Source organism: Sinocyclocheilus anshuiensis, unplaced genomic scaffold, assembly GCF_001515605.1.
Source record: "Sinocyclocheilus anshuiensis isolate Anshui unplaced genomic scaffold, SAMN03320099.WGS_v1.1 scaffold1262, whole genome shotgun sequence".
In the NCBI taxonomy this organism is placed as follows: Eukaryota; Metazoa; Chordata; class Actinopteri; order Cypriniformes; family Cyprinidae; genus Sinocyclocheilus; species Sinocyclocheilus anshuiensis.
The window spans coordinates 74,071-95,966 of NW_015558617.1; the positions used below are offsets into that span (position 1 = coordinate 74,071).

Sequence of the window (21,896 nt, forward strand, 5' to 3'; positions counted from 1 at the left end):
TAATTTGTAATATATAATTATTCACGGTATTTAGAAGTGCCCACGATAACAATATCGTGCATATTCATTACCGTGATATATCGCATAACCGAATACCGGCACAAGTCTAGTCAGTCGCAAATATTAAACATGTTTTAGGCTACAATGCATGGCGTGTGTTTCACTAGCTCCATTCCCATGGACACCTTTTGTTTGATCTGGATATTTCCAGCGTAAAACGTGAGATTAATCTTTATCTAAAGCCGTGTCTACATGCGTTGACCACACGGGAAGTGGCGCGAGGCGACAAATCTTCTACAGTAACTGATGCCTTCTTCTATCCCGAATATTTTAAACATGCGTTGTATGTGTTGAAAGTGAAACCTAAAAAAAACAGCGCGCATAAGAAATCGATTGCACGCTTTCGCGAGCTTCAACAAATGCACGCCATCACAGGTTGCACGCTTCCCAGCCGAAACAACCCCCCACATGAAATTGAAATAATAACCCGGGAAATAAGATTTTGGCCATATTGCCCATCTAAATCATTCATCCCACACTATCAACAGGCGCGTCATGTAGGCTACACTTCTTGTAATTCGTTTGGGTACCACCAGGTGTCACTGTGGCCTCAAAAATTTCCCCTCGCCTACTCTGGCTCATTGCTATTCCTGAGGTAAAACACGCCCTCCTCATTACCCTACGGACAAAGAAATGTAGAAATAAATAAATGTGGAAATAAAGAAATAAATATGTAAATAAATACATAAATGTGAAAATAAATAAAAGTGGAAATAAATAAATGTATAAATAAATAAAAGAAAAAATTAATAAATGTGGAAAAAAACAAACAAACACATAAATAAGGAAATAAAATTATAAATAATAATTATTTTTTGCTTTTTTACTTTTCTTTGTAGATTTATTTATGTATTTGTTTATATTTGCTTTTTTACATTTCTTTGTACATTTCTTTATTTATTTATTTCTAATTAAGTCAGCTTTGGCATTCCATATTAAGGTAGCAAATATGTACTCTTACGGTTTTGAACACCCTAAAGGTACGATTTTTGAATTTTTTCTTGCTTTTGTTTTCATGCATTTATTCATGCTTATATACATCAACTTAAAACACACACACTCACACCATATAATCAAATTCAGAAGATTAAGAGTTTGACTCTGTTATCATCAGGCCAAAGTTAAAGCTTAAGAACTTTGGATTGCGCTCATCGCCGGGGTGTGTAAAACTTCATCTTCTTAAAAATTACTTCTTTTTTTTTTAAAGTTGATCCTTAGTTAATGGGGGCTACTGCTCTAGATAAAAACATTCTTAGCTCATGATTGTTTTTATGGTTCTGATCAGATGACTAGTGAGAGATGGAAATAGATAAACTGGGAAACCCATATTTTTAATTTGTATTAACTCCATGAACCATTAAAATGTCTGTTGTTCGTTCTGCTTATTCATTTGTATTACAGGATTTTGTATAACCAGCCCAGTGCGCTGGTAGGGTGAGTATTATGTATTTTTGTATCAACCTGTTATAGCACATTTCCACTCATGAATGGAATGATTACAGTGCTGTATGTGTGTTTTAATGAAGTCGGACAGATGTTGCTTCTGTAACATCATGGTTAGCCCCAATCATTTGGGAGGGAACCTTTGACACCACACTGATCGACTTTATCTACAAACAACAGAATCTCAGCATAGCGACCACTGTCTTCGCTTTGGGAAAGTGAGCTCCTCATGATATCTCTCATCTTGTATCAGTATTTCTCATTTGTTTCCTCTCCTCTGTTTTCTTTGTTTCTGGAAATAGTCATGATTAAAGGATAAATAAATTAACCATAATATATCTCCCTGTATTTGTTTTTTTCTGTTTGTTAGATATACAAGTTTTCTCAAAGATTTTCTGGAGTCAGCAGAGCAGCATTTCTTTGTTGGATTTCGAGTGCATTACTACTTGTTTACGGATCTACCAGAAGTTGTTCCTGAAGTTAAGATGGGTGAAAACCATAGTTTGACAGTTCGAAAGGTTCCAAGTTTGAACAGATGGCAGGACATTAGTATGGGCAGGATGGAAATACTGGAAAAACTAATAGAGAATGAACTGGCCAAAGAGGCTGACTATATTTTCTGCCTTGACGTAGATACAAAGTTCTATGGCCGTTGGGGTGTGGAGACTTTGGGTCGTCTGGTAGGTGTGATACATCCTTGGTTCTTTGATGCTCCAAGAGATCGACTCACATATGAGCGTAGACCTGACTCTCAAGCATACATTCCAGCTGGGGAAGGTGATTATTATTTTACTGGCGCTGCATTTGGCGGCTCACTGGAGGATGTACATCATCTTACCAAAACCTGCCGAGAGCAGATGAACATTGATGCTGCAAACTCCATTGAGGCGATATGGCACGAGGAATCTCACTTGAACAAATATTTCCTTTATAACAAACCTAGTAAACTGCTTTCACCTGAATATCTGTGGCGGGACATCAATGCCGGGGCAGCCCAAATAAAAATAATTCGCTTCTCTCATGTTGCTAAAAACAATGCAGATGTTCGTCCAAACCCATAGCAACTGTTGCCAGTACTCAGCTACACTGACATGGTGTGTTCTCACAGGCCTCCTATATGACATTGTAAATTTGTTAACAGGTAATACTGAAAATGATGAAGTCGACAACTGCCACCATAAAATGGATAATCACAGAATTGTACAGCTATTTATGAGCACAAAGTGGCACCAGGAACTAAATCTGCCAAAGTCTTCTTGAATAAACACTCACAATATTAAAAAACTTGTTATCTAACATTCTGCAATGCTCTTGAGTTTATAATGCAACCAAACGGAATCTGTGTGTATTGAAAGCACTGACATCCCTTTGTTTTACCTCTTTTTTTTAAAAAGAGATTTGATGGAGGAAGTTTAGGGAGAAAGTCAGGTAGATACGGAGTATAAATCTAAAACCAATGGTGAACTTGAAATGGTATTTTCTGTGTACTACTGCATAAATATGATTTTACTTTTTAGCGTGATCTCAGGTATTTGCGTTCAAGGTTGTACCTGCCTTTTTGTATGTTTGGGTATACACTGAAACAATGTGTAACACGTGACATATTGACACCATAAAAACCTGTATGTATGCACAGCTTTTGAAACATCAAAATCTTTACAAATATTTTATATATTTATGTTATTTATAGAAATATATTGTGAGATGTTTGAATTCTGTTTGTTTGCATTTGTATAAATATAAATGTACTTATGAATATACACTTTAACATAAACACATTAATAGCTATTGTAGATTCAATATTTTGGACCAATACTAAACATAACAGCTTTTCAACAATATAAAAAATACATAAATAACAATAATTAGACATGCTGGATTTTGTTGAATAAAAGTGATGGCATTGAACATATTTATGTCAATGATTAAATACAATAAAATCTATATATATATATATATATATATATATATATATATATCTCTCAATTAAACATCTGTACGTCTCTAAAGTTATGGTAATTACGTATACAAATATGCCTATGCAAATCTATGCAAATGAAGTATTCTAAAACCACATTTTGTGTATAAAGGTCACATTGCACTTCTTGAGGTTGATGGGCTTTTAGATGTTGCTGTCAAATTCTGAATGCATGTATACTGTTTTTGTCCGTGTTTTTTTTTGTTTTTGTTTTTTTTAGGTAGGCAATTAAATATAATTTTTATTTCTACCACTCTGTACTCAGCAAAAAAAAAAAACCTTTTGGAAAAACCAATATGAGCATTGAATGTATGCTACTGATGGTTTCTTGAATACTAAGAAAAATACTTATATTCTCACTGATGCAAATACTTATACACATATAGCCTAACTCAGTTTTTTCTTTGTCTATTTCACTTCTTTCTTTCTTTTTTTTTCTTATGTTGTCTCTTGTGGAGAAAAAAAAACGTTTTTGAAGAGGGGGGAAATGTTTTGAAAAGAAAAGAAAAGATTAGAGGAAAAAAAAGTTTTTTTGAAGAGGAAAAAATGTATAGAGAGAATAGAAATCTTAGGACTTAGGCTCAAGAAAGCTCTAAGACCCCCCCCCTAAGGCTATAGGCCCTTTCTTTGTCACAAATGCGTTTGTTGCTGTTTTGCATTAAGACATTGAACGGTAAACTTTACATTGTTCCTTGTAACATAACGAAATGCACCTTTTATTGAAAGTATAATTAAATTACCCCCCCAACAAAAACGGCTCAAAACTACAACCCCATTCAAAAAAATCCTCTTTAACTATCACTAATATTGAATGTGTTTTTTTTAGCAGCAGAGATACAACTCATCTTGTCCTAAGTGGCTGTGGGAAATAAAAATTATCTAAAATTATTGCAAACTGAACAGTCTTTTACACCTAGTTATTAATTTCATCCAATACTCTTTTGTTGATTTTCACAGTATACTGAGATCTACAGTATTTTTTAGAATGAATTAGATGTTCATTGATGTTTACATGTGTTTGAACATGAGGGTGGGTCCCTCAAACAAAAGGTTTTTCAAAGTCAAAGAACCAGTTCTTTATGTATTGTGTGATATTTCAGCACCTGCTCCATACTCAATGCAGAAATTCTTTTTGAAAGCAGGTTAAGCTACACTGGTGTGCTGAAGGATACGGATTACCTTTAGATGTTGTGTAGTTATGGTTGTAGTTGTTGATTTGGTCTTAATGTAAAGTCCCACCCTTGCCAGGCTGTATTTGACATTCAAATCTCTCCTGCAGCATGACAGCACACTGTTTCATGCCCAATATTTTCGCTCTCATTTTCCAGTTCGGTCCATTGAGTGAATACGGACACAAGACCCAGCTGATACGACAATAATGCGACTCCGTCAGAGTGTTCATTTCTTCTTTCTTGGGATGTTTGTTGGCTTGTCACTGAGTGGGTATGTATAAATTATATTTAAAATATGTAGCTGATTTACTCACACTTTTGGCATTTGAATGTTAAATGAATTACAGTATTAGTTGTGAATCTGTTTATGTCTTGTAATTTTCATATATGCTCCCTGGTCACTTTATTAGGTTACCGCAAATATAATCAGCCAATCACATGGCTGCGACTCAGTTTATGTAGGCATGCAGTGTTGGGAAGGTTGCTTTTAAATGTATTTCACTTCAGACTACAAAATACATGCTTTAAAACAGGGTTGGGCACTTCCAGTCCTGCAGAGTTTAGTTTCATCCTTAATCTAAGGCTGGCCGCATGCTCGAGGATTTTAAGGCCAATTTTAAGGCCGATTTGCACCCGGGGGAGGGGGCTATTCGCAGCTTATCGCAAGCGATTTTTTTTTGTCCAAAACATCCTCTATTGTGTGGTGTCATTACGATTATTTAACTGCTCCCGATCGAGACGGAGCGTCGCCGAATTCAATTCGTAAATATCAAACGATATTTACGACTCTTGATCTGGCTGCCTGTGACGTGATACCCGCTTAGCCAATGAGAGTGAGCAAGCGTCACCTACCGGATGTTGCGTGCTTCTATAGCTGAAATTTGTTAGCCACAAACATGCCATGAAAGCAGAGAACATCACCCATATTCTTTTCTATACTTTGTTTTTCACTGTGAAACAGAATGCGCGCCAGGAGAGCCAGCTGACAACGTTGATTGTATTCTGTTTGTTTTTCTTCTCTAGTCACGTTTGATCACGCGAGTGTCCGTGAGATCACGTGTCACTGTGAAATCGTTCCTACAATCGACAAGTGTGTGTGGTCTCGCGGTCTGGTCGAATCGTCTAGTGTGCCCGTTCAGAGGATTATAGGGCTAAAAATCGGTTGAATTGTCTTCATGTCTGCGGTCTCGCATGGTTTTAAAATCGGTTAAGATTTGAAAATCGTCTAGTGTGCAGCCAGCTTAAGGCTGGCCACACAGGATTTTAAGGCCGATTTTAAGCCCGATTTGCGTGTGGCCCGATTCACGGCTTGTCGCAAGTGATTTTTTTTGTCCAAAAAATCCTCTATTGTGTGGTGTCATTACGATTATTTAACTGCTCCTGATCGAGACGGAGCGTCGCCGAACTCAAATCGTGTTCAAAACATGTTTGATATTTACGACTCTTGATCTGGCTGCCTCTGACGTGATACCCGCGATAGCCAATGAGAGCGAGCAAGCGTCACCTACCAGATATTAGGCTTGTTTGAGATTAGCAAAATCTGCGCAGAACCGATCACCGCGAGATGCATGCCGGTTAGAAAAGTGTCCGAGTTACGTCCGACTTGCTCTGATGTCATGCTGACGTGTGCCAAAAAACTCTCGCGACGGCGAGGCGGCTGTGTCGGATTGCGCAGTCGAGCGCAGTTGCTTTCCACCGACTGCGCTGATCAAAAGCATGATGGGAAACGACTGACTGACGACACAGCTTTATGCTCATTGGTTCAGACAACTGTGATGCTGCGTTCTCTTCTAAAATGTTTTTTTTTTTAATCTGATTTCATGTGATTATGTATTTCAATTATGCATGAATGTTCCCAACCACTATGACAATGTGATCTCTGTGTGAGATATGTGATTGTTGTCATATTTCTATAAAAATCTAAAATACATGTTTGTATTAAAGTAAAAATGGATGATAAATACACCTTTCGTACGTAATTAAATAGCAAGCACTTTGAGTGTCTTGTTCATCATATTTATTTTCATATAAAAGCAACAGAACTGAAATTATATCATGTTTATCAGCAGCACAGTACTTGAGTGAGAATAATGCGATATCTGCCTTTGATCTCGTTGGTATCTGTTCCACTTCGAGAGGTCAGAACTGTCCCTCTTGACTGCGTTTATTTCACTCCTCCACTCACTGCAGCCACCTGCTCTCGCCTACATTTCAGGCGAGACGAGGCGCATCTCAAACAAGCCTGTTGTGTGCTTCTATAGCTGAAACGTGGCAGCCACAAACATGCCATGAAAGTAGAGAACATCACCCATATTCTTTGATATACTTTGTTTTTCACTGTGAAACAGAAGCGCGCAGGGAGAGCCAGCTGACAACGTTGATTGTATTCTATTTGTTTTTCTTCTCTAGTCTCGTTTGATCTCGCGAGTCTCCGCGAGATCACGTGACACTGTGAAATCGTTCCTACAATCGACAAGTGTGTGGTCTCGTGGTCTGGTCTAATCGTCTAGTGTGCGCGTTCAGAGGATTATAAGGCTAAAAATCGGTTGAACTGTCTTCATGTCCGTGGTTTTAAAATCGTTTAAGATTTGAAAATCGTCTAGTGTGCGCGTTCAGAGGATTATAAGGCTAAAAATCGGTTGAACTGTCTTCATGTCCGTGGTTTTAAAATCGTTTAAGATTTGAAAATCGTCTAGTGTGCGGCCAGCCTAACACAGTTGATTAATCTAACCACAGTATTCAGAATTACTTGAAAATTGCAGGAAGCTGTGTTTGATTAGAGATGGAGTTAAACTCTGCAGGACAGTGGCCCTCCAGGACCAAGTTTGGACACGCCTGATCTAAGTACTATAGAATACTTAAGGTATGTAACACAAAGGGAAATATTAACTTTGATGTCTTGTTTTTATGTTAACCACCTCTAAAAATGTACATCCACCAAACATAGGACTTGGTTTTCCTCTGCATTTTATTTTCATCAGTTTTCCACAGCATTTGTTGAAAAAAGAATTCATACAGTCCTGTTTAAAACATTTAATGTACAAATCAAAACAAATTCAAAACAAATTTAATAAAGTTAAATTTATTTTCCCTCAAACATCATAAAAATGTAGAAAATAAATTATTTAAACACTTGAACACTAAAAATTGATATATTTAATTTGTTTACCTGCATGTTCATGGGACCATTAAGCAACATTGACTAAACTGTAAACATATTGTTAAATTATTGAGAGATATTTCAAGTAAATATCGTTTTGGAATGTATGTATGTATATATGCGTGTACATATATGTAGATATATATATACACACACACACACACACACACACAAAAGACACTTTTATTAGTAAAGTAGCTTGCATGTGCAGCAAGCACACAGTTTGCCTTATTTGCCTTGCCTTAGTAATTTGGGTGCTAGTTAAACTTACAAATTCTAAAGACATCACAATGTCTTCAAAGAACACTATATTGACATAATAGGTAATAAAAATACAAAGGGAGAAAAATGATACAGAGACAAAAAGATTATTAGAGTCTGAGAAGTAACTTTGCTACTTTCCCAAAATGCAGACAGTGGTCGTTATGGTGATGTTTTGTTTGTAGATCAGTATGTAGTTAGTTTCCATCCCAAACAATGTAAAGAATTTAATATTAACTTCTTGTTTTTGAATTGTATAAAATAAGTATCACATTTGCAGTCATGCTGATTTTTGGGAAACAGCACTCTTCTTCCTTTTCTGATGTTGCCTAACTATACCGTTAGTTAGTGTAAAAAAAACAAAAAACAAGAACTCATATGGACATCACTGGCACTGTGTGAGAAAATGTTCTCACGTGAGAGCATGTCAATTGCATGAGAGTTGGCACTAAACTTACCTCAAGATGCTTTTTCAGATTACATGTTGAATCCTTTGAATCCGATAGACAAAAATATCTTTGTATTTCCATGACAAAAAAGCATAATGTGCATGTGTGGAGGAAATTTTATTTCTATCTGAAATATTAATATTATTAGTAGTATTATTTGCTTCACTGTACTAAAGAGTGTTCTTTAGACTGTCTCTGAGTGCTTCAGTTTGCTTCAGTATGCTTGAGTTTTCTATGAGCTGAGAGACAACAGGAAATCTATTTAAAGTGTGTGTATGTGCAAGACAAGTGTGAGACGAGAAATACTATTTTCTACCTAGCTTCTTAGAGAATAATTTGCATTAAATACTTAGAAACGCATCTAGGGGACATAGTTGGATAACTTAAATAGACATATACAGTGGGTACGGAAAGTATTCAGACCCCCTTAAATTTTTCACTCTTTGTTATATTGCAGCCATTTGCTAAAATCATTTAAGTTATTTTTTTTTCCTCATTAATGTACACACAGCACCCCATATTGACAGAAAAACACAGAATGGTTGACATTTTTGCAGATTTATTAAAAAAGAAAAACACTGAATACTTTCCGTACCCACTGTATGTTGAATATGCATTATGATTGGATGAGATCAAAGCATCTGCATTTGAAGGTATAAATGTTGAGTTGGGGCTGTTTCTTCTTGGTCGCACTCTGCAGTCAACTTGAATGACTGTATGACTGTTGAACTTTTCTTGAAAGAAAATAAATATTCAAAAGACTTTTGTCTCATACCTTTATTGAAATAGAAAATTGCCACGACAGCATGGCTTTCTGATTTCCCCTGCATTTTTGTTAGTCCTGACAAGCTTGTGCAAGTTACAAATTGAATTAGACATGGGTCAACACGATCTGCTGAAGTACAAACTGAGCATCAGAATGTGGAAGAAAGGTGATTTAATTGACTTTGAATGTGACATGGTTGTTAGTCCCAGTTGGGCTGAGGCCTGTTTCATAAAATGCGCTAAGAAAAGTGGGGATTTAAATCCAAAACCTGACTTGAAATAACCTAACAAATCAATTGGGGCTAAAATGGTTCCATAAATGACTATTTAAGTTCATGCAAACTCACTAATTTGTCCCAATTCAATGAGTCAAGATAATTTGATGTGCACTCTATTCTTAAGCAGCCCTTAATGTAGATCATGGATCAAATCAATCCACCATAATAATAATAATAATAATACATTTTATTTGTAATGCGCCTTTCTTAATACTCAAAGAGCTACAACATATACAAACAAAATAACAAGTCAACCAAAACTACAAATATCAAAAATAAAATCATAGTAATAGTCATAAATTAAAAGCTTCAGTAAAAAGATACATCTTAAGAAGTTTCTTAAACAATCCAAGGAAGCAGCATTTTAAAAGTTACGTCTTCAAAAGTTTCTTAAAAAACTTAGAGGTGCCATAGAATGCATTGATACAATATTTTAAATTGTTCTCTGATGTCCCCAGAGTGTGTATGTGAAGTTTTATCTCAAAATACCCCACAGATCATTTTTTATAGCTTGTTGAAATTGCCACTTTTAGGGTATGAGCCAAAACGCGCTGTTTTTTGTGTTTGTCCCCTTTAAATGAAAATGAGCTGGTGCTCCCGCCTCCCTTTTCAGAAGAGTGTGGAGCTTCAAGAGCTCATGCTCGCAGGCATACCTTAGTGTTACGTAGTACGTAGTGTTACGGTTTAACTGGTGGTGACCGTGTTACTGATCCTCACATTGCTTCCAAATGCAATTTTTAACTACCACATTCCTATTTACGATCATTCTGGTAGCACGTAAAGGCAGCATTAGTGAAAACAGGCAGAGACAATGGTAGCTTTAGCAACATTAGCCTTACAGAGAGCCAAGAAGCTCTTTTGGAAAACAAAATATGAGGCGTTATGCTTACTTTGTCTGGACGTTTGCGCACGAAGCGTTGGTATCGATCCCTCTTTCAGAAGCAATCTTTGCACAACTCCAGTGCTGAACTGACCCTCGTTTGTGAGGCAGTCCGGCATAAAATGTTAGCACAAACGTATAGGACTTTTCTTTTTTTTTTTCCGGGACATTTTCTTCGAAAATGAAATTTAACCACTGTGTCCTCAGTGGTCTATGGAGACTCCTATGTTCGTTGGTGCATCCCAACACACGACACTTTTAATGGCTCTTTGGCTCTGACATTGTTCCTCCAGCAGCTACAGCAAGAAAACAGTAATGGCGGACCGCTACTTCTCACTCAGGGCTGTGTATATGTCACAAATGGGCGGGACTTTCCCCGAGTATGATGTCATAGTAGTGAGAATTCTGGAACTGCTAGTGTGGAGAGACTGTTTATGATTTATTGGGATTATAAAACAGTGGGTGGATGAGTGGGTGGATTTTTACCATTATAGGCTGGTTGTTTTCACACACTGCGGCCACACAACTATGTTCAAACACCTTATAAAAGTGATTTTTGCATTCTGTGGCACCTTTAAAAAACCATGGTAAACAGCAAACATATTTGTGCTGTTTAATGCATTTAAGACATTGTGTTTTCCTCAGTGCATAACTGACATGTCATAGGTACATGTATATTCTCCATCTTTAACCCACACCATGCTGGTTTCATCTGGCCAAAGGAAAACTGGCCCTCAAACTGAGCCTGGTTTCTCTCAAGGTTTTTTTCTCCATTTCTGTCACAGATGGAGTTTTGGTTCCTTGCCACTGTCACCTTTGGCTTGCTTAGTTGGGGACACTTAATTTCTGGCAATAATGTCGACTTGATTGCACAGACACTATTTGAAGAGAACTGAACTGAGCTGGACAATGACATCACTGAATCAATGATGAACTGACTTTAACTGAAAAACTGACTGTTTATTGTCCTCTTGCATTATCAACACACTTTTTTCCTCTTTAAAGCTGCTTTAACACAATCTGTTTTGTATAAAGCGCTATATACATAAAGGTGACTTGACTCCATCTGAAAATGCTGGAATGCATATATATCTATTTTGCAGTCAAGAGTGGGTGAGGCTTATGCGCATGCATGCTAAACAGACGGATATTTTTATGATAGCAGTAACTGTAAAGGGACTATTGTAATGGGTAATTCAAATGTAAGCTAATTCAGTCCTAATTACTAAGCTCAAATGAGTTGATGTGTGTTCCTCTTACCAGTTAAAATGTAGTCTGTTTTTGTTTATATACTTTCATTTATATTTGAGTGATTTTAACTTTTAATTTAGTTATTTTAATGCATTAAAGAGCAATTTTAGATTATAATGTTCTACTAATAACCATAAAAGTACAGCTGTCAAAAAAAACAAAAAAAAAAAAAACAGAAAGGCTGCATGGCTAGAAACTGTTGATCAACTGAATGTGCAAGTAGCAACCATGTTAAAATGTTTTCATATATCTTAAAACAATGTCATTAAATCTTGGGCACAATACATTAAATATAGTCCGTTGCAGCCTATATTTTTATTTATTTGATCTGTTATTTAAGTTGCATTTTCTATATACTTGTATTTTTGGACTGATAGTGGTTGAAGTCAAATAATTGTATGTGAGAGAGTCGTGTGGTAATATCATTACGTTCCTATTGGTCAGTGTTAGAGGAACTCAGGCTTAGCCTGACAGTTAGCCTGCCCTGGACCAGGGGTGCCCTGGACAACTATGGTCACAAGTTCTGTCGTTACCAATAGAGTTCAGTGGAACTTACCACCAGTGTTGGGGTAACGCATTACAAGTAACGCGAGTTACGTAATCAGATTACTTTTTTCAAGTAACTAGTAAAGTAACGCATTACTTTTTAATTTACAAGAAAATATCTGAGTTACTTTTTCAAAAAAGTAACGCCAGTTACTTTGTTTTCCCATGTATTGACTGACAGCTCTCCTGTCCTCATATTGGGAGAAATCAGAAGCACAGAGGCATTGTGTGCGCTGTGTGAACATGATGTAGTTCTAGACTAAACGTGAATGTGCATTAATTCATCCCACTCGCAAAAACAGATTTAGTATTCATCAAAATTAATTAAAAAAGTGAAAGTGACGTGACATGTGGCCAAGTATGGTGACGCTAACCATTAGGCCACGGCAGTTCTAAAGGCAAAAGGGGGTCCAAGCCCATACTAGCAAGGTGTACCTAATAAAGTTGCTGGTTAGTTTGTATGTACCATAAGAAGCAGGAGAGCGTTGTCTGTTTGTCAGTTTTCTGTTAACACAGTTTGACCCTTAAAACAGTTTGACACCTTTTAAGAAAAACTAATTTAAAGCTTTTAGTTATTTTTTTTTTAATACAAGATAGCTTGATAGTTATTGGTTGACTGCACACGGAAAATGCATTTTGTATAGACTAAGTACATAGTGGTTTAACCTTTAAATTCTCACAAAACCAAAAAGCAGTTTGGTATGTTTAAACAGCATCCATTAATGCAGGTGTCAGATGACAGAAACTATTATTCTCAAAAATATAAATGATCATACAGACAACCAGTGAGGCTGTCTCTCTTATCTCCAATGAACCTGTGAAGACTGTCTGAATGTTGATCTGCTCATCAAACGTTGCTGATGGAATATTTGAAAGGACAATAACATACAGTGGAGATCAAAATTAGAGAACAACCTACAATTTCCTACATTTCAAGGTCACTGCTTAGTCCTATTTGAACTTATCCTAACAGGAGTAGAAGGGCAGTTTTTTAAGCATATTTCATAAATTAATTGTATTCTGAAGCACAGTATAAAAAACTTAAATGAGATATTTGAAAAAGAACTCCGATCGAAATTAGAGAACACTTACAGGTACCTCCAAGTTATTGATGTTAGTCTTGCACCTGGTGCTAATTTCATTAATTATATGACAAACCCTATTTAACTGGCAGCTTTACTCTAATTTTCACTGTGAATGCAAGATGGAGGGCCGCTCTAAGGTGACTGAAACAGCAGGTTGTTCATATGAAGGCCAAAGGGATGACCCTTTCAGCCACTGCAAGAGAAGTTGGCCATTCTAAATCTGGTTTCTTGAATATTGCAGCTTTATAATGATACAAATTCATTCAAGTCCCCCAAAAAGGCTGGTCGTCCACATAAGACAAATGCATGAGAGGAGAGGATAATGCGGAGACTCTCAATGTGGAATTGGTTCAACACTGCAGCTGGAATTGCTCGCCAGTTCAGCGCTGAACAGGGTAAGGATCTGTCTTGTGACGTTTAAGAGAAGTTGGACTGAAAGCTAGGGATGTAACGATGCACCGTGAGCCGGTTGAAAAACGATACAAATATGTGACGATTCAAATCGGTTGAGATATTAAACAAATCGCGATACAGTTGGGGGTAGGACTTTATATGAATGTATCTCTGAGGGGAACTGACTGTCTTTAGAAAAGTTTAGATGATATTTTCTTTTCATCTTGACTCTGTATTAATGCATATTAAAGCAGCGCTGTGCTGCTTTGTTTACAGCGGTAACCAAGGAAACACTATATCATTGCTGTTCAATAACCAAAACTATAGAATTCCCAAGACGTGCCACTCGTATAGTTTTGAATGGGGAAAAATGCAACGCTCAGTATGGCCGCTCTATCGAACGAAGCCCCGCCTTCTGAGTAAAAGAGTCAATCGCTAATCGGTAAAGTCAGAGCGTCACTGCAGCTGCTGTTAGAAGTCCCAGTTGCTATAGAAAAAAATCACCGTTCTGAGACATGCGCTCAGGACTGCGCATGCGCACTGGCTGGTCTAGCCTGAAAAATAAGCTTTTTTAACGCTATTTGAGCAAAAGAAACAACATTTTTTAGACAGTTGCCAGATTTCATTGGTGATTTCAAATATGAAATTTAATCTTAATGTTTGGCATCAAGCTGGGGAAAGATTGAACCGTAAGTGTGTAAAGAAGTCAGTGAAAGGTGGAGGGAGGAAGTGTCATGGTTTGGTGGATGTTTTTTGCAGCAGGAGTTGGGCCTCTTATACAGACACATGGCAGGGTGAATGCATATGTTTATCAGAACCTCCTTCAGCAACATGCGGTTCCTTCCCTGCAAGCATCTCCCAATCAGCCTGCAATTCTCATGCAAGACAATGCCCCTGTCGCACTTCAAAACGGGTAAAGCAGTTCCTTGAAGCTAAGAACATTGAAATAATGAAATGGCCAGCCCAGAGTCCTGATCTAAACCCAATTGAAAATCACTGGAAAATCCTTGGAGAAAAAGTTATGGCTACGAAACCCACCACAGTTACCGAACTATGAAGAAAAGTGGACCAAGAAAAGAGCTGTGTGAGAAACTAGTGATGTCCTCTACACTTCCTACTAATTTCTGACAGCTGTAACGCTCCAAATTTTTAGTTGTAATCTTCTTTAGTGCTACAGTGGTTACTGTTCTTTAATTTTGATGACTGTTTTCCACAAAATAATGTTTTTTGTTGAAATTCTCTAGTTATTTTGTAAAACATGTTAGTAGATCAATGGTATATACCCACAGCTAATCTCCACTGTAGGTTTGTTCAATGAAAAAAACCCCGGATGTACACAAATAATACAATAAAGCCTTATTGTTGCCTAGTGTTAGCCTAATGTTGGGTTGAGCTGTTTTCCATGCCCATTGCCATGTGTGTGTGTGTATATATACACAGTGTAGTGTGTGTATATATATATATATATATATATGTGTGTGTATATATGTATATGTGTGTGTATATATGTGTGTATATAAGTCGTCAAATAAAGTGCGTGCATTTATAATAAAACGTGCCTCACACGGCTCCGGGGGGTGAATAAAGACCCCCTTTAGTGAATCCATGCGTTTTTGTAAGAAAAATATCCATATTTCAAGCGTAATAAACACTTTTCTCTCACTTCCGGTATCTGTCATACGTGGAAGGCGTTCCGGCGGATGACGCAGGACGTATGCGCAGTGCGCACGCCTCTGAGATATGCTAGTCTCGCGAGTTTGTTTATAGGAGCAAAGGAAGCAAAGTTTCCTTACTTTAGCAAAGGAAAACCAGTCTCCTCTTGGTTTATATCGAAATCCTCCAACATTTTTCTTTACAAATCCTCGGTTTGTATTTCTAATTCGTGACCGGCGTTTTGTTTTGTTCTCTCTCCGCATTCATCACTAATCACGCAACGCCGAAGTGCTACGTCATCCGCCGGAACGGCTTCCGCGTATGACAGATACCGGAAGTGAGAGAAAAGTGTTTATTATGCTTGAAATACGGATATTTTTCTTACAAAAACACATGGATTGGCTACAGGAGGCCTTTATTCACCCCCTGGAGCCATGTGAGGCATGTTTTATTATGGATATGTGCGCTTAATTCAACGACTTGTGGACTTTTTAACTGCAACACCCGCTGACTGCAATAGCTTGGAATAGCCAGGACAATTTTTAATATAACCCAGACTGGATTCGTCTGAAAGAAGAAAGTCATATACACTTAGGATGCTGTTATTATTATTATTTTGTTTTTCCTAATGACAATTTTATGATTGATTTATATGCTACAAACACTTTTTCCATTTTTATCACAGAATAAGCCAGAAAATATATTTTATAATTTCTGTACTGTCACGGCGTCATTCATATATTTTATTTATTACCTGGGGATGACTTGAAAAACACACATAAACAATATATTGTCACAATCGTTTATTTATTGTCTTCATACTTCATCAGTTCAAACATTTCTGCTTTTTATTCAGTTTAAGCCAAGTTCACACTACAGGATTTTAAGCCTGATTTAAGCCCAATTTGCAAGTCAGTGAGCTTGCCGACAAGTCGGGCTGTGATCAGGGGAAAATCGGCAGGGTTTTTCTTACAAAAACACATGGATTGGCTACAGGAGGCCTTTATTCACCCCCTGGAGCCATGTGAGGCATGTTTTATTATGGATATGTGCGCTTAATTCAACGACTTGTGGACTTTTTAACTGCAACACCCGCTGACTGCAATAGCTTGGAATAGCCAGGACAATTTTTAATATAACCCAGACTGGATTCGTCTGAAAGAAGAAAGTCATATACACTTAGGATGCCTCGAGGGTGAGTAAAACACAGGCTCATTTTCATTTTTGGGTGAACTAACCCTTTAAGGTAGTAGGATGTACTCTTATGGTATTATTATATAGGAGTAAAGAAGGTTGTATGACAAGCTCTTAAACCCTAAGGGTACAAATTTTGCACATTTTTTTCTGAGAGTGAATATTCATGGAATGTGGCAAGCATTTTAAAGCTTTAAAGGCACAATTTATGTGTGGTAATTATATAGCTAAACATACAAAATCTAAAACATCACCACAATGTAATGGAAATTCCTGTTGAGATGAGCTGATTTATTAGCTGAACCAGTCTGAAACATCATTTATAATTATTTTGTTGTCAGATTTAATGACTATAATGATATGTTATTGAAACCGTTATATAGAATTCCTTTTTTCCCATTCAAAAAGTTAGGCTGACCAACTTTCTTGCATGAGGTTGACAAACAGCATTTTCAGCGCCTTCCTCAGACCATTTGTTGACAAGTAAAAATACCTAAAATTACTTAAAACCTACTTTTAACTTAAACTGAAAAAAGTGTGTGAGCCTTGACACATTTTCAAAAGATCTCTGTTTAGGATTATCATGTCTTCCCTCACAGGCTCATTTACTGGGGATTCAACTCCATTTGGTTTGGGTGAGTAGTCTATATTCATGCAAATTCACATGGACATGAAACATTCAGTTTCAGTCTGATTTAAACAATTTCTAACTGACAAAAAAATAAAAAACTTTTATTTTCTTTTGTCTTTTAACTGGCTAAGAAATCAAACAATAATAACAAACACTGCTGGACAATAACCAATAATTTGTATTATATATATATATATATATATATATACACATACATACACATACAGTATATATATATATATATATATATACATACATACATACAGTATGTATGTATATAATATTGTTATTATTATTATTTTGTTTTTCCTAATGACAATTTTATGATTGATTTATATGCTACAAACACTTTTTCCATTTTTATCACAGAATAAGCCAGAAAATATATTTTATAATTTCTGTACTGTCACGGCGTCATTCATATATTTTATTTATTACCTGGGGATGACTTGAAAAACACACATAAACAATATATTGTCACAATCGTTTATTTATTGTCTTCATACTTCATCAGTTCAAACATTTCTGCTTTTTATTCAGTTTAAGCCAAGTTCACACTACAGGATTTTAAGCCTGATTTAAGCCCAATTTGCAAGTCAATGAGCTTGCCGACAAGTCGGGCTGTGATCAGGGGAAAATCGGCAGGTGATCAGTGCTCGGCAATCTTTGTGTGAGCTACTCAACGCAAATGTCTAGAATGCTAAATACCTGGACCGGTCTGCCGACTCGACATCACATGGTGTCAGGTGTCACGACGAGCTACAGCCAATGAGAGAGCAAGGCATGGGTTAAGGTCAGAGGAAGAAAAACAGAAGCAGCAACACGGCTTTAAGAAAAGTTTAGACACGAAATGGAGCGAAATTTTTCAAAACACATCATCACGCAAAACAGCTTGCAGCACTAATTTCTTCCCAGCATCCATTTTCAAATAACTCCTGTTTCACTTGTTTCGCGTCATTCCCGTTCCACTTCTCGCGTATGTTTTTGTGACAAAATGTGGTTTGGGGACCGTGTAGAGTCGTTGTCGGCTCGTGTAGTGTGTGACCCCCTGTTGTGGATCATTTACGTAGTGTCGCGTAGTGTAAGCACCACAACGACTTCAAGACAGACAGCAAGACATGTAGTCTGAACAGCACAGCGATCTGCCGACGTTTAAAGTCGTGTAGTGTGAACTTGGCTTTAGCTACAGCGATCGCTGGATGCTTTTGCCCATATTAGGGTTCAATGGTTCCAGTTGATAGAAAGGCAGCAGTAGGCCTAACTCAAATAACCACTTGTTACAACTGAGGTATGCAGAAGAGCAACTCTGAATGCACAGCATGTTGAAGCTTGAAGCAGATGGGCTACAGCAGCAGAAAACGTCTCCGGTTACTATCGTAACCTCGGTTCCCTGAGAACGGGAATGAGACATCATGGAGGTTTCTCCTCTATGGGAACTCCTTCCCTTCCAACCTTTCCTGAAGTCCTATTGGCTCACGCCAGTCCAATTGACTGGCCAATTGTTGCGAAGTATGTAAATACTAATGAGCTCGAGAGGCAGTATAAAATGCGGTGCACGTGACAATTACGTCAGAATCTGATACTGAACTCTGCTTAGATGGTCGAGCAGCAAACACGGCGACTTCCGCAATGTCTCGTTCCTGCTCTCAGGGAACCGAGGTTATGATAGTAACAGGAGACGTTCCCTTTCGAGCTTCCACGAGACATCACGGAGGTTTCTCCGCTATGGGAACGATATCCAATCCTGCCGTGAGAGAGGCTACGAGCAGCCTGAACAAGTTACACACTTGTCAGATTGAACACACGCATACCGTATTGGCCCGAATATAAGACGACCATGATTATAAGACGACCCCCCTTTTTCCAGATGTAGGCTGAAGGCTTTTTAAAAACCAAATCTTGTTTTTTCTCAGTAAAACACATTTTGTCTTCAATTATTTTCATATTGCATATTTTTCCTATTTTAATTTTTGTTTTGAAAGTATGGTAAAAACTTTGGCACCACCTATTGTTGTGGGTGCATTATTGACATGTCAAAGTCTAGACCATGAATATAAGATGACCGTGTTTTTTCAGATGTATTTCCAAGAAAAAAACATAGTCTTATATTCGGGTCAATACGGTAATTCCCATAACCAATAGCAATGCTTGTTAGGCGGGCTCTCAGCTGATAGGTGGAGATAAGCCAATGAGCCTCTAAATCCAAGGTATACTAAATTTGCATATCTGGCCCATAATAATAATGGCAGAAGCAACAACAGTACTGAAAGGGGCTGCACAGAGATAACTATGTTTACGCAGCATAACCCATAACATGATAATGGTAGCACGAAGTGAATCAGACATGAATAACAGAAAGCTGCACTGAGTACAGGGAAGACAACAACAACAACAATAGCATAGAGTGCTGCAAAGAGTAATTACTGTGCAAGGCAGCATAACACACATGAATAGAGGTAGCATAAACGTGAATCAGTCACTCACCGACAGCACTTGGGAGGCTAAGGACTGAACGTCCAGCTTGTAAAACCCGGGGAAGGTATTCTGAGAAGACCAGCTGGCTGCAAAGCATATATTTGGAATATACCTCTCGACCACGACCAGGAGGAGGTGATAGCCCTTGTTGAGCGGGCCCTAATGTGCAAAGGGCATTCCAAACCTGGGACCGAATAAGCAGCTGTGATAGCATCCACAATCCAGTAGAAAAATCTCTGTTTTCACACAACCACCGTAGCACACGAAAAGCTGGTCAGATTGCCGAAAGCTGGCCAAACGGTCAATGTAAATCCTCAAAGCCCTGACGGGGCACACCTAAGTCTGAGCGTCCGCATCAAGCGAGGTCGATTACTCAGAAGACGGCAGACAGCGAAACAGTCTGCACTCTGAAGGGGATAGATAGTGATTTAGGCATGTAGCCCGGTCTCTGCCGGAGAGTGACGCTGCAGTCACCGGGTCCGAAGTGAATACAGTCGCTGTCCACAGCAGCAAGCAGCCGGGTCGATATGAACATCACGGCACCAATTCACAAACACTCCCCATTTTAGAGCATACAAACACCTCGTGGAGGGCACCCGCGCCTCCGAGAGTGTGGCGAGGGAGGGCACCCGCGCCTCCGAGAGTGTGTCGAGCACACGAGAATGCAGAGCGCTCAGCTCCTCTGGTATCCTTGAAGCAGTCACGCATGAAGGCTCCATAACCCCGGGTTTGGGTGCCACACCGAGCCGCTCGCTTGTGACTGCAGATCCTTCCTGATGGGGATTGGCCAGGGTGGTGCCACCAGCAGCTCCGCCAGGTCTAGGAACCAAGGCTGGTTCATCCAGTTTGGGGCGATGAATATCACCGAAGCCTCCTCCTCTCTGATCTTGCATAACACCAGTGGCAATATCTTGATCGGAGGAAACGCATACAGTCTGGTTGCTGGCCAGTGTGATGTCAGAGCATTCCCTTCCAGCGGGGAGTGAGACAGGGAGAAGAACAGCGGGCAGTGCGTTTTCTCGCTCGTGGTGAACAGATCCACCTCCGCTCTCCCGTAGCGGGCTCAAATCATCTGAACCGACTCGGGGTGCAACCTCCACTCTCCTTGAGGAATCCCTCTCCCCGAAAGCATGTCCGCCCTGCGGTTCAGGAGACCGGGTATGTGCGCTGCTCTGATGGAGAGAAAGTGACGGTCCGCCCATAACAGGACATTCGCTGCTTGCTTCTACAGAGCCCTGGAGCGTATGCCTCCTTGGTGATTTATGTACGAGACCACAGACATGTTGTCGGTGTGAATCAGTACGTGCCGCTGTTCCAGCTGCGTCCGAAAATCCTTTAAAGCTAAGAACACTGCCTCCAGCTCCAAGCAGTTTATGTGCCACCGGCTCTTCTGGCCAGGCCAGGTTCTGACCACAGCCCCGAAGCCGGCATGCCCTTGCACACTGCTCCCCATCCGCGAGTCGATGCGTCCATCATGACCACGACGCGCGACATCACCAAGCCCAGGGGAACCCCCCGGCTGAAGTGATCTGGGTTGCGCCACACCCTCAGAGCTTCGATGCAGCCACAGGAGACTGCGATGCACAAACGGCCCGAAGTCCACGCCGTCCAAAGGACTCGAGATTTCAGCCATAACTGCAGCAGACGCATGTGTAGTAAGCCCAGGTGACATACTGCTGAAGCGGACGCCATGAGTCCCAGCAGCCTCTGAAATTCCTTCAAGTGAACAGAGCTATCCAGTCTGAAATGGTGCAGGGAAGACAAAATGGCCACCGAGCGCTTCACAGCCCTAGGGACTCCAAGTGACACAGCAGCATGTCTATATGGCTGACTAGGGATGTAACGATTAACCGCGAGCCGGTTGAAAACCAATTCAAATATGTGACGATTCAAATTTTGAGATGATTCAAGACGATTTAAAGGTTGAGATGCTAAACAAATCGCGATTCATTTAGGGGTAGGAGTTTATATGAATGTATGTCTGAGGGGAACTTACTGTCTTTAGAAAGGTTTAGATGGTATTTTTTATTTTCCTCTTGCCTCTGCATAATGCATATTAAAGTTCATGACTGCAGCATTGCTGTGTTTACAGCGGAAAGAGAGTGAATCTGCGTCTCATTCAGCTCGTCTGCTGTTTCATGCAGATATTTTTTATGTATAGTTTCACAAAACTGAAGTCAAACAATTCTGTTTTTGCTTCAAATTTCGGAATTATACAATCT

The 21,896-nt window shown here is 38.9% G+C and overlaps 2 protein-coding genes across 2 annotated transcripts in view; both read left to right on the forward strand.

The window, feature by feature from the left end:
* LOC107680349 (histo-blood group ABO system transferase-like) overlaps positions 1-2,904 on the forward strand; it is a 15,716-nt gene extending 12,812 nt beyond the window's left edge. The window contains exons 4-7 of the mRNA XM_016476209.1: positions 1,175-1,219; positions 1,462-1,494; positions 1,587-1,721; positions 1,874-2,904. Coding sequence (XP_016331695.1) covers positions 1,175-1,219; positions 1,462-1,494; positions 1,587-1,721; positions 1,874-2,564 — 904 coding nt within the window. The 3' untranslated portion in view covers positions 2,565-2,904. The remainder of the gene's footprint in view (positions 1-1,174; positions 1,220-1,461; positions 1,495-1,586; positions 1,722-1,873) is intronic.
* Positions 2,905-4,090: 1,186 nt separating this feature from the next.
* The window catches only part of gbgt1l1 (globoside alpha-1,3-N-acetylgalactosaminyltransferase 1, like 1), a 26,892-nt gene continuing 9,086 nt past the window's right edge, over positions 4,091-21,896 (forward strand). The window contains exons 1-3 of the mRNA XM_016476297.1: positions 4,091-4,154; positions 4,810-4,924; positions 17,168-17,203. Of these exons, the coding sequence (XP_016331783.1) occupies positions 4,860-4,924; positions 17,168-17,203 (101 nt within the window). The 5' untranslated portion in view covers positions 4,091-4,154; positions 4,810-4,859. The remainder of the gene's footprint in view (positions 4,155-4,809; positions 4,925-17,167; positions 17,204-21,896) is intronic.